This window comes from Amblyomma americanum, chromosome 3 (assembly GCF_052857255.1).
Source record: "Amblyomma americanum isolate KBUSLIRL-KWMA chromosome 3, ASM5285725v1, whole genome shotgun sequence".
Taxonomy (NCBI): domain Eukaryota; kingdom Metazoa; phylum Arthropoda; class Arachnida; order Ixodida; family Ixodidae; genus Amblyomma; species Amblyomma americanum.
The window spans coordinates 225382772-225394812 of NC_135499.1; the positions used below are offsets into that span (position 1 = coordinate 225382772).

At 46.1% G+C, this 12041-nt stretch overlaps 2 protein-coding genes across 4 annotated transcripts in view; both read left to right on the forward strand.

Annotated features, from left to right (window-relative positions):
- The window catches only part of LOC144126237 (salivary anticoagulant protein P23-like), a 339317-nt gene that overhangs the window by 284383 nt on the left and 42893 nt on the right, over positions 1-12041 (forward strand). The gene's annotated exons all lie outside the window — the stretch shown is intronic.
- LOC144126234 (salivary anticoagulant protein P23-like) lies at positions 3982-11753 on the forward strand. Of its 2 annotated transcripts, none has more exons than XM_077660282.1 (5): positions 3982-4130; positions 5535-5593; positions 6394-6521; positions 7304-7486; positions 11169-11753. In XM_077660282.1, the coding sequence occupies exons 1-5, from the start codon at positions 3997-3999 to the stop codon at positions 11475-11477; spliced, it is 813 nt and encodes a 270-aa protein (XP_077516408.1). In that variant the 5' UTR covers positions 3982-3996; the 3' UTR covers positions 11478-11753. The 2 variants fall into 2 exon arrangements, with proteins under 2 accessions (XP_077516408.1, XP_077516409.1); XM_077660283.1 differs by lacking the exon at positions 3982-4130 and adding an exon at positions 4213-4236.

The window sequence follows — 12041 nt, forward strand, 5'->3', positions numbered from 1 at the left end:
GCGTAATTATCTTGTAAAGCTCGATTAGAATAATTTTATGCTGGCAGCGTGTTCCGGCTCATGCGAGATAGGGTAACCATGGAGGTTGAACGGACTGCAGGAAAAAGAAAACCCATTACAAAACATGAGATCAAGCTAAGATATAAATTTATCCCCAAGAACAAAATATCTATCAAGTTGTTATAGCAACACAAGATGGTAAGGCATGGCATGCAGTGTTGAACGTCCAAACGCTGCAGTATGAGAGGCGCCGTAGGGGTGGGCTCCCGATTAATTTCGACCACCTTGTGTTCTGTAACGTGAACTGACACCTCACTGTACACTGGCTTGTTTGCATTTCGCCTGTATTGAAATGCAGCCTCCGCGGCCGGGATTCGGCCCCTGTATCCTTGGGCTCAGAAGCCTAGGGCTCTAAGCACGAAGGCACCATGGCGGGTGCAACATAGGACGAATATAGCGTTATAAAAACACTCACAATACACAGGAGTAATATTAATATAATTCACAATTTTTTTATTTACTGACTCTCCGGAATCTAGAAACTTGAACACAGCGCAGAACTCCGCATTGCGAGGCGAAGGTCCAGGAAAAATGCCGGATAAGCCATGGGCATATGATTGAAAAATCTTGTATCTGTTATCGTGACGGCAATCGGTTGAATGGGATAGGTCTTTTTTCTACTGTTTTCGTCCAGAAAAGAATCTGGCCTCGGCTCTGTTAATTTGTTTCTTTTATTTGGCGACCTGCGGTGAGCGGCTAGGTAGAGGTTATTGTTGTTTAAAGACTAATTGCTAATGCCCAACACGAAACCGAAGCCAAGTCACACTGCGTCACTGTCCCATTGCCATCGTTGAAGCAATGTGTTCGTCGTGCCCTTGAAAAACACAGCATGGGCTGCTCTTTCACCTTGACGAGTCAGCCCGTTGCAGGAACAGAAATCTCGCAGAGGCGGGCACGTGTGGAGGCGTAATAGTCGTTGCTAAATAGATGTACACGCTAAGGTGCCGCGCAACCCCCTCTTTTAGCTCAGTGCAGCCTGACGACCATGTTTAACGTCTCTGTAGAAAAGCAGACCTCGCTTAAAATAAAGGAGGTTGAAAGGCTCAGTGAGTTCTACTCCGCCTCTAAGGTAATCGCATGAGCATTGACCGCAGCCAGCAGCGGCACTAAACTTCCGCCATGGGAGTTGTTTTGATGAGGGTGAGCAGGAAGTCACATGACCTCGCTAACGGTGCACGCCTACTTTACGCTATAGCCAGGACTGCAGTGGCGAAGGAAGTTGCCGTCTCCAGCTCTTGCGGCTTGTTTTTCTTCGCTAATAGCGTCTGTGGAACAGACGTCCGGTTGACCCTGAACCCTGGCGATGGAGCGCTTTTCGAAAATGCGCGTTGTTTGACTATACTTGCCTACCAATTCGCTTAAATACAAATGAAGTCAAGCTTCAACAAAGCTACTAGCATGATTTTTTGGTTTTCGTAAATTTGATTTCCTGACCGTAAACCACCGAGTTAAAACTTGCACATGAACTTGGTTGCACGAAATATATATATATATATATATATATATATATATATATATATATATATATATATATATATATATATATATATATACATACATATATATATATATATATATATATATATATATATATATATATATATATATATATATATATATATATATATATATATATATATATATATATATATATATATATATATATATATATATATATATATATATATATATATAGCCGTCGAACACATAAAACATGTGGGAGGAAGGAGTGAATCTATTAATAAACCTCTCTAACAGTGAAGGCAATGTGAGATAAGGAAAAATGAATGATGAGGTCCTCAACAGGAAGCTGTAGTGAACAATCAAAATCAACGTAATTGTGACCATATCTTAATCGAGAACAAAACAACCGATCACCGTGTTTTCATTTTTTTTTGTTTGTTTGTCAACGCTGGGTTGTAACCGCTACATTGATGCTGTGTCGCATTTTGGAGGTTCTGGATGTCAGCTTGAAGAGTTCCCCCTTTATTTATAAGAAAAGAAGCTCTGACAATTTTAGGAGGTTCCACCAGGCTTTAGTTTCGGCGAGTACGTACAAACCAATGTTATAGCGTGGATGCGGGCTCAACAGAAATTTTTTATAACGAGAATATCGCTAAGGTATATGTCAGCGAGATATGTCAAATGACGATACACACGCCCCCGAGGCAGCGTAAGGGGAGGGGCGGGGGACCTTAATTAAACTGCCTCCGCCCCCCCCCCCCCCTCACTCCCTAACAAAGTGTTACAAAATGTGGGAAATGATACAAAATGTCACCTTGCGCCCGTCCTGAAAACAAGTTACGGTTACGTGCTTGTCCGGAAGGTCGGCATGCCGAAGCCTTTAGACACGTGGCGGATGCTGTCGGCGGCCTGAGGAGGCTTGCTGGCTCCCACTGGGCAAGGGAGCGGGCACTGGATCCCCATCGAAAGCACGGGTATGTTCAAAGAGAACTCTGAAAAAAGAACTTCGAATTTATTTTGATAGAAAATAAATGTTTTACCTTCTCTGTACATTTTACTGCACAGAGGTATATTCTCAGGCTTCGCGCCAGATTTTCGCGGCGAATTTTCGTCCGCACTGAGGCGCTCACGAACAAAGGGTTATGCTGGTACATGCTCCATTTGGATGTCACTAAGAAGCACCACGTCTGTATAGGGCAAACTGCATACACGGTCACGAGTAGCGCGCATCTGTGTCACCCGGGTGAGCTTGAGAGAACGGGAAGAAGAAAGAAATGAAGCGATACCTTCTCCCCAACCGCCGATTCTTTATTTTAAAGTCGAGGTGCCCAAGCAGTGCAGGGGTAACAAATGAATTGAAATTCCGAACGTCTGCACATGTGTACACGTGGCTGTCCACTCGGTGCAGGAACTACAATTGCATTGCATTGCACCTGCTTTAGCTGGTGTGAGTAGCTGATGGGAGGCGCAATTGTCGGGAATACATTTCCGAAGCAGTCCCACCGCCCCTTTCGCGGGTGCGCCTCAAATGTTTGTAATTGGCAGTTATACGAAATTCTAGATTTCACAAAGACAAATTTGAGGGCCCTTACGCTGCGTAAAATCGGGTTTAGCCTCTTCTCGCTCTCTTTTTACAGCAAGCCTTGAACCCTGAACAAATGTGCAGGTATCTGTCACAGGTGAGGATTTTTGTGGCCAGAGTTGCATTTTCGGAAACCGTAAAAAAAGGGCCCGAAAGTGGAGCCGGTATTCAGACCTAATCTTTGGAAGGTGACGCTGTTGTTGCAAGCAGATGTTTTTTTTTTTTGCTTTTCACAACACGCTATTGAAAACTGCACGCGGCGTAGAGGGCATACACTGATGAGTTTGCGTTGCCACTGCTTTTACTTGGTGCCAAACATCTCAAGCACCTAGCTCGAAATCGGGTGGAAAATCTTTAGATACGGCCGAATTTTCAGAGTTTTAATAAACAGACCTTTATGAAGACCTGTCTAGGTGGGTGAGTGGCTAAGGCGTTCCTCTGCTGACCACGAAGTCGCGGGATCGACCCCGGCGCGGAGGCCGCATTTCGACGGAGGCGAAATTGACGGTGTGTTGTGGGATGCCAGCGGGCGTTCAAGAACCCTATGAGTGATCAGTTTTTCTGGCGCCCTCTACCTCAGCGTCCCATGTATACGAAGTTAAAAAATAATTTTCCTGCACCTGGTGGATGCACCCAGCCTCTGATCAGGGGAATATATATACTGCCGCATTCTCCGCCGCGCGCTCGCGTGCCCGCCCACTCACTAGCCTCGACAGCCACAATGACGTGAGCTCTGACTGTCAGTACGCTGTAAAAGACAAAAATCAGCAAAAGAAACCGCTTGCTGTGCGCTTGCGCGAAGTCGCCGAGAGGGGGGGAGGGGGAATTGAAACTGGTTTCCGATTGCCCACGGGTAGTGGCTGGCTCCAAAGGGTCGCGCACCGCTTATTATGCGCGGCGCCCTCCCGGATAAGATAAGAGACAAAGAAAAAAGGTGGCCTCTGCGTGGAGACGCACAGCGTCAGCGGGGCGGTTTCCCGTTTCAGTCGGACGGAACCGCTTGCCGGAGTCAGCTGGAAAAAAGGTAAGCCCAGCGCCGCCGCGGAGGAGACCTTCGTCGCTGTCTCTCTCGCGTTGACGCGTGCGGTGTACCTCTGTCCAAGGCTGCCTTTTCGGAATAGCTGAATCGAGTACGAGAAGAGCAGTACGTGTCCACAGTGGAGGCTTTGTGTTCTTCAGTGTGCTCGTGCTCTCGCCCTTAGCTTTGACAGAAGCGGGACGTTTCTAACGACGCGTGAAATTTCGGGGCGAGGTAACGAGATCTGCCGCCATACATGATAAGAATGCTGCAGGCACAGCACGCACACGTCCGGTGTCACCACACCCGTCATCGCTGTCGGGGGATATACGAGCACGAGCTGTAACATACTGTTTATGCATTTCTTAAATGAGAGAAGCAAAATGATAAGGCAATGGAGATGCGAAGGCCCTTAGTTGTTGTAATGGAACTCAGTGCCTTGTTTTTTTGCTTGACTTGTGACAAATACGTGCGCTAGGATAATCTCGTCGCGCGCCTTTAAGGTCATCGTGGCGACGGCGAGAAATTAACTTAAAAAAAGTTGACATTTATTTGCGGACGAGCACGTCAGGTCAGATTGTTGAATCCTGCTCGATTCCAAATCGATAAGTGGCAGAAATAGTGACCTATGATTACACCAGTCCAACTTTCTTGGACGCCACTTTTAATTTGGCAGTAACTGTAAAATATTGTAATATACTCTTATGAACATATTTATGGGAATGTTCTGTTCATCCGATAAGCCGAAAACTCTTGCTTTTGAAGTTTGTCCCACGCTCGCAGCGAGTAGTTAACACTGCCATAGAGATACAATTTTGACCGCGCGAATAGCAGGAAACTGGGAGCGTCCCGAGCAGGAATCTGCACGTATATTGATTGTTATGGTCCAATTTTACAATACGCGAAAAAATGGCGTTCATAAACAATTCCCGCTGAAAAAATGCCCTGTACAGAATAGCTGGGTATGAATGTTCGGTGAGCGTCACTGAGACGGGTGCACAGTTTATAAGCATCCGCTTATATTATGCTGTCCGAATAATTGGACTGCTGTATAAAACGGTAAAAGTATGTACGCTCCTCGATGAATGTTCGACTCACAAAATATATCTCGTTTTTTCGGAAAACATTGGCAAAAGCTTTCATGGAAATTTCCTTATAATGCATGAGTATCATTGCTTTTGTGGTAATACAGTATTTGATAAGCGGCAGATGATAAAATGATAGCAAAACATCTAATACCAGATCAAACTGATATTAAATAGGTATTCTGCTGACAGAATTATTCATCTATCAGTCATGACAGCAAAGTAGGTCACCATCGCTGAATGCTTTTTTTCCTGTTATTGTCGGTCTTGAAAAGAAAATACAGGTAAAGCGGTGTTCTAACGAGAGGCTGCTTCTATATTTCAGCTTCACAACTACCAGGATGTCTAAATACTACGTGATTTTCGCTGGCGTAGTGGCCTGCGGTAAGTCTACTTCCCACTTAATCCGATGACAGCATAGCAATTAAAAAAATATCATGGCTGCTGGGCTTTGTACTGAAATGACTCCGATGCCTTTTTGAATAACGCCATGTTAGTACTAACCACATAACCAGAGACATTTCTTTTTTTCGCACACAGTTTTTGACGAAGCCTTCAAAACTGCAAACGTGTTACATTGGTTGTAAAAAGAAGTGCATCCGGCAGCCTGGGTATATATTCCAGATTACTGTATGCCGAATTAACAACCTCGAAGGATTAAAGCATCTTGCGCTTGCCTGCTTAATCTTTGAATGGGACTTCATTTTCAGCTTTCAAAGGTAGCATGCAACGAAACTGTAAGATACTTAAAATTCCCTCATCAGAAAATTTCCTAAAAAAAAAAACGCTGCAAGGAACCGGTCGTGGAGCTAATGTAGGTACAGTCTCTGTCAAAAGTATGCAGCCCAAGGGGTCTGCTTCTCTCAGCCCTGCAGTGCGGCTCCTCTTGCAATACTCTGGGGCCCTAATCTTACGACGGCGGGAGGAACTTAAGTCCTCAACCCTCCCTAGTTTAGGACTGTCGAATGTGCTTGAGAACCCCGCTATATGGCTTGGAAGCGAGCCCCTTGGGTTGTATATTTTTGACAAGGACTGTACATTATGTGCGCCCGTGTGTGTCTTTTATTGTTCCTGTCCCTTGTATTTGCCTTGTGTTGTATATTCATCATGCAGAGCCAACCAGCCTATCAACTCGCTCTTTTTACGCTATGAATAGGTGAAGTCATCTGTTTCTCTTCTTGCAGCCTCGGCAGCAATCGTAATGGACTCCAACGTGTTCATGGATTCGGTTTTGCAGCAGAAGATGCCTTCTCTGGTTAGGGGAAACACAAAGCTCTACCCCTTTGCGCCCATCCCAGATTTTCACTTTAAGGTGAGTCTGAACACTGTTCCCGCCGTAAGTTTTAAGAACAAAATCATATTACACGCTTGGACATGGATATGTGGCAATAAGGAAATGCTAGTTCAGCGACTAATCTGCCCTAAGATCGCTGAGGAAAATTCGGCCAGCATTACTGACGCTGGGGCAGACAGCATGCAATGAAAATTTTAGATAGGTAGTGTTGAAATTTTCTGGTTTTCATTGCTTGTCAAGTTTTTCGCAAGGTAACTCGTGGCAGATTTCACACACATTGCAATTTTTATGTGTTCTTAAGAAATAGGTGGGTAACAAAGTAAAGGACGTGACTACATTTTGGGCTTAAACAATTGCGCAGAACTTTTAAAACAGCAGCGCTTTACATCTAAAATAACTAGCAGCTGCTTAAGTGCTAGGGTAGGCTTTGTATAATGGCTTTGTCTCCAAATTGAAATTGACATCACGGGCAAGGCGTCGTCAGTATTCTGTATGCTGCCGCGAAGTTAAGCACTGTTTTAAACGCATGTTTACATGTGACATGAAGGTAATCATCACTGTGTCAGCAATATATTTGAAAACATCTCCGTTTGACAGAGTCCATTTTAATCTTTGAGTCCAGCAATAAGTGATAACCGATATTGGTCAGATACGATATAGAATAGTTTACCGTAATACAGTAAACTGGCTGTTGATCAAGAAGGTGCGTTGTCAACGGTTATTGTTTATTTTTTTCCAGCAGTTGAAAACCCTAGTGGCCTTAATATTGAAGAAAGCTATCGTGTTCAATATCTATGCAGATAAAGTCTACCGGCCTGCTCAACCGCGACCTGAAGGTCAACATCACCGAGGGAGCAGTGCGCCACCTGGACACGGCTCCACACAGGATTGGAAACTGCAAACCACCGGTGCTCGTCGGGGGCAAGACCGTCGTGTCCTGCGACCTCGACCTGAAGGGAGTCAACACCACTTTCGTGGCTAAGGTAACCGGCAACCAGAGGCATGCTGTGCAAGCTATGAGGAACAAGAGTTGAGCCCATATCACATCGATTCTGCAAGGGGAACGAAGCAAAGCATGCAGTAGAACAATACAGAATTAATCATTTGATACTTGATAAATTAGCCAAACTACAGAACCTAAAACCTCCCTGCGACTAAAAAGTCATTCCTTGTTCCGCATTACGACGTGTCAGCAACTCAGTGTTCCACATCAGTTCAGGCAAACTCGTAAAGCTCGTAGCTTAGAGTCAGGCTATGTTAGTTTTGGGGTCGTGCATAAGAGAAGTCCAGCAGAGACCGAAGCAAGGCGTCACGAATTGCACTTCATTTCGACAGTCGCGGAGATAACGCCCGTTACGAACAGTGTAAACGTGGCATTACAACAGGAAATGTCAGAAAAATGACATCAGTCACCGAGCAGCCTGCAACGTAGGAGACGATAACGGTGAGGAGAACGGTAACGCAGTCTGGACGATAAGCAATGCTCCTATAGCTAGGGAAGCGGCGGATATCACCTGTACCGCACGGAATTTTCGGACGAACAGTATTCAGCTCCACACACGGTGGCCAACTCGCTGCTGCCTTGGTGCAATTTTCCGTGAGTCACACGAGAGTGACCTAAATTAGGCTTGACGGTAGCACAAGCAAGCCGTCGCGACGATGGCGGCCAGGAAAGCTGCCCTTGGACGTCGCAACTGATCGTTGTCGTCTCCACGCTGCACGAAACTATAGCAATCTAGTGCACCAAATGGTGGTTAATCTAACGTAAGCTCGCAACGCAAGCGTAGACGTAACAGCGAATCAGCCATTCGCAGCTCTCGTTATTAGAGAGTCCTTGTATAGCGCAGGCGTACTAGCTTAGACGTATTCCAGATTAGCCGTGTGCTTACGGCGCATGCGCAGTGGCAGGCACGTGCCTCCACATGCTGGCCCTTCAAAGAGGCGGATCGGTAGGGACAACGGGAACTGTACGCCCACTCGTCTGTGTTAAAACTTTCCATAATATACTTCATGACACAATTTAGGCCTAGTTGTGTTGAACTGTACATTAAAACAGCAACTAAACTACTATCGGATATTTAGAATAGGCAGAAGACTACATGGCCTGGACTTGTACATTTGGTTCATGTTTAAGTTGCCCTTTGCACTCGCGCTGACCCCATTGCTAGCAGTGCATTAAAGGTCTACTAGTGCGTCACAGGCGATTGCGATTGTTTGGGCTTTGTTCCAGCCTCGACTTGATCGTGCAAGTATATAAATCACTGCATACTGGCCCGTATTGTTCGTCTTATCAGACATGCTGCACAAGCAGTTTTTTTGTTTTATTCGTTCATGCGCTTCTTACCCAAGCACACTGTAATGTCATCATAAGCCATGCGTCATACGAGGCTGACCTGAATAGAACGTTCCCACTAGCAGATTTCAGCATTTTGTCAATTAACATCAGTAGCAAAGCTGATTTCTGAAGTTGCCCGCAATCTGAGCTCGCTTAAACAAAGCGCTTTGTGGAAGAACGGCAACCGTTATCATGTCAGTACATTGTCAGTGCAATCACGATAATATTGATTTTTGTCAACGCCTTTGTAATCCCGTGTATCAGCTTCTCTACCTACATTTCGTGAACATGCAGGGCTATAGAGAAGTTGTGCTTTGTTTAACCAGAGTCTACGCAACAGTTTTAGACAAAATTGTAGCTCGTCAATCTCGGAAGCTGAATTTGTTGAACGATTAGACTGAAAGTGTCCCAGCTACGAACCGTTTTTTGATAGTGTACTGGGAGAGTAGATAAATGTTCGCATGGGCATCATGCATATAGCAAGAAAATGTGTATTTATCAACGCTCGAATAAAAAAAAAATGTGGCTGACTGGCAATGTTTAACATTCCTTATTTTGTTATAGCATTGCACTCGCTGCGTACCATGCCCTCAAGTTATTACGGTTGGCAATGACAATGTATGGCTAACTTGTGACCCTTAGCTGCTCAACTGTTAACGCGAGTTAGTTGTTTAACGGCTTCTTGTTTACAACCGCCGTCGGTCCCGGCTCGACCTTCCATATTCATGACTGATTTCTCGTCGACCTTGAAAGCAGTATGGGTGCGGACTGTTTACAGTGGCTGCTTGCCTCATTTCGATGAATGCTGGACGGGACACTAGAACATGCGTAGTATTCATTCGGACATCTGCAATGTTTTCCCTGGACTCTGCTCTTTTGAACAAGGAACCGTTTATTTTATTTTCAGTTTTGAAATTTAAAACCCTTTACACTTTTCTTGTATCCTCTACCAGGCTTGAAGGCCTTGTGGCTAAGTCATTCTGCTGCTCAGCACGGAGTCACGGGATCGAATTCAAGCCATAGTGCCCGCGTTTCAGTGGAGGCGAAATTCAAGAACGTCCGTTTGCTGTGCGATATCGGCGCTCGTTGAAAGCTCTCAGACGGTCGAGACTAATCTAAAGCCCCCCGAACTACGGCGTCTGCCGTAGCTCATATGTGCATCGCCAGCGCGGTAATCAGCGCCTGCAACCAGCTTCTCCTTCCCTTATATTTTCTCGAGCTACGGTTGAGACGGGAAGGTATCCCGTCTCTCCCTGATTTTATTCGTTCATTGTCACTAACATAAAGGTCAACGACGCAACGCCACCACTGTCTTCACTTGTTTGGAAGGCGGCGCCTCGGTACTGTACCTATCTAGTTCCTTATACCAAACGCGACATTTACATCTCGTTCCTGACTTCACGTCATTAGACAAACATTTTGGGGCCATCAACTGCTCTGATGCAGATGAAATGCGAGAGCTTTCCACTCTTGTATTCCACTTATGATTCTAGACCAAATGCAGTTCAAATGTAGTGCTGAAAACGATATGTAAGAAATCTCTATAAGAGTAAACGAAGTATGCAAAATCATTAGGCTTTTAGCATATAGCGTAGCCGTGCTAGCGTAGATATTTATTGATTTACCGGATGCCTCCCGCGCACGCACAGTGGAAGGGGTGAGGCCACCGCGCGTGCATGGCCTGCGTCCGGTAAACCAGCACACGCCTGCGCCAGTGCAGGCGCGGACAAAAGTGAACGGAGCACTCCATTGCCTCCTGACGTTTTTCGTGTGTTGTCTAATTGAAACTGACAGCCGTGGTATATGCAGGGTGGCAGGAGGCGCTGTGCGCTTTCTTATGGACAAATAATGTTTCTGCATGTCCGGTGGGGAAGACTTCATTGGACAGACTATCGTCGTGCTCGGTTTGCTCATGTCCGGGCCTGTACAGTCTTGGTCAAAAGTCTTAAGGCCAAAGGCTTTTCTCTTCACCAGCATGACAGAGCCATTGCGGCACTATTAAAGAGCGAACGGCTTTGAGATTCTTGCAGATTGGGAAGCTTCCTGCTTGACTTGTGTTTTGAATGATCCGCTATAAGGAACATTCTATGAACATTCATTTCGCTGCAGCTGGACGCTCTGTTCTTAAGACTTTTGACTAAGACTGTACGTCCCCGCTATGCTTAAAGCTTATACCACGTCTCCATGGTATGCTCGCCACGGCTCACACATATTGTGCGAGACATTTTCGCGCCTTCAGGTTCTTGAAAAAAATGAGGAGTTCACTTGTTTCGCATTCTGCCTCTAAACACAGTGCATTTCCTTATCGCTCTCTCTCCGCCTCGGCGCAGACGAAAGGGGACAACTTGGTGGGCACGGTCAAGAGCATCTGGGTGCAGGTGAACGCCACCAGGGCCCTGGCCGACTTCGAGGCGGCCGCGCTGCCCGGAAAGGACGCCAGCGTGGAGACGTTCCGCATCAGGGAGCTCGAGCTGAAGACCAAGTACGACAAGGCGCTCAGCCTGAGTGACGACCGCAAGAAGGACTTCCGCAAGGAGGTCGAGAAGAAGGTGCAGACCGCGCTCTACGAGATCATCTACAACGAGTACAAGCGGGTGCTCGAGAGGGCCGTCGCCGACACCTACTTCCCCAGGGCCTGAGGTGCGCCACGAGCACGCGCCACGACGGAGTGCGGGCTTTGGTTTCACACAAACACACCACAAATAAAGACAGACTGGAACGCGTGGACGCTCTGGACCCAAGAAGTCGGCCGTAACCTCATGCAATGGTGGTGTTACCAAATGCAGGCAGAAGATGAACAAAGCGGTGTGCATTAGTCAGTACCTTGGCTCGGGTATGATTTAGTCGACGTGCTGCCACTGGTGTTTCAATTTCCCTCCTCACCCGACAAATAAAGAAAATGGAGCACAAAGAAAGCACCTCCTTCGATCGTCACGTAGAAGTTGCGGCAACCCTGCCCTTAAGTCGCAGTGTTTTTGAAACGGGTTGATCAGGTGCAAATGTCGAGCCCTTGCAACGCGTCTCTCCCAATACCGGTCAAAAAAAAAGGCGGGGATCAAAAGAGACCCCCCTTTCTCTTTGGCTTCTTTCATCTTCAACCAATAGTAACAAGTGTTGTCAACACAGCGTTGCCTGTTTCTTTTTATGTAACAGAACTTCTACCATAAGCAATGACGTAGTAATCCGTGAGGAAGCAAGGTTAG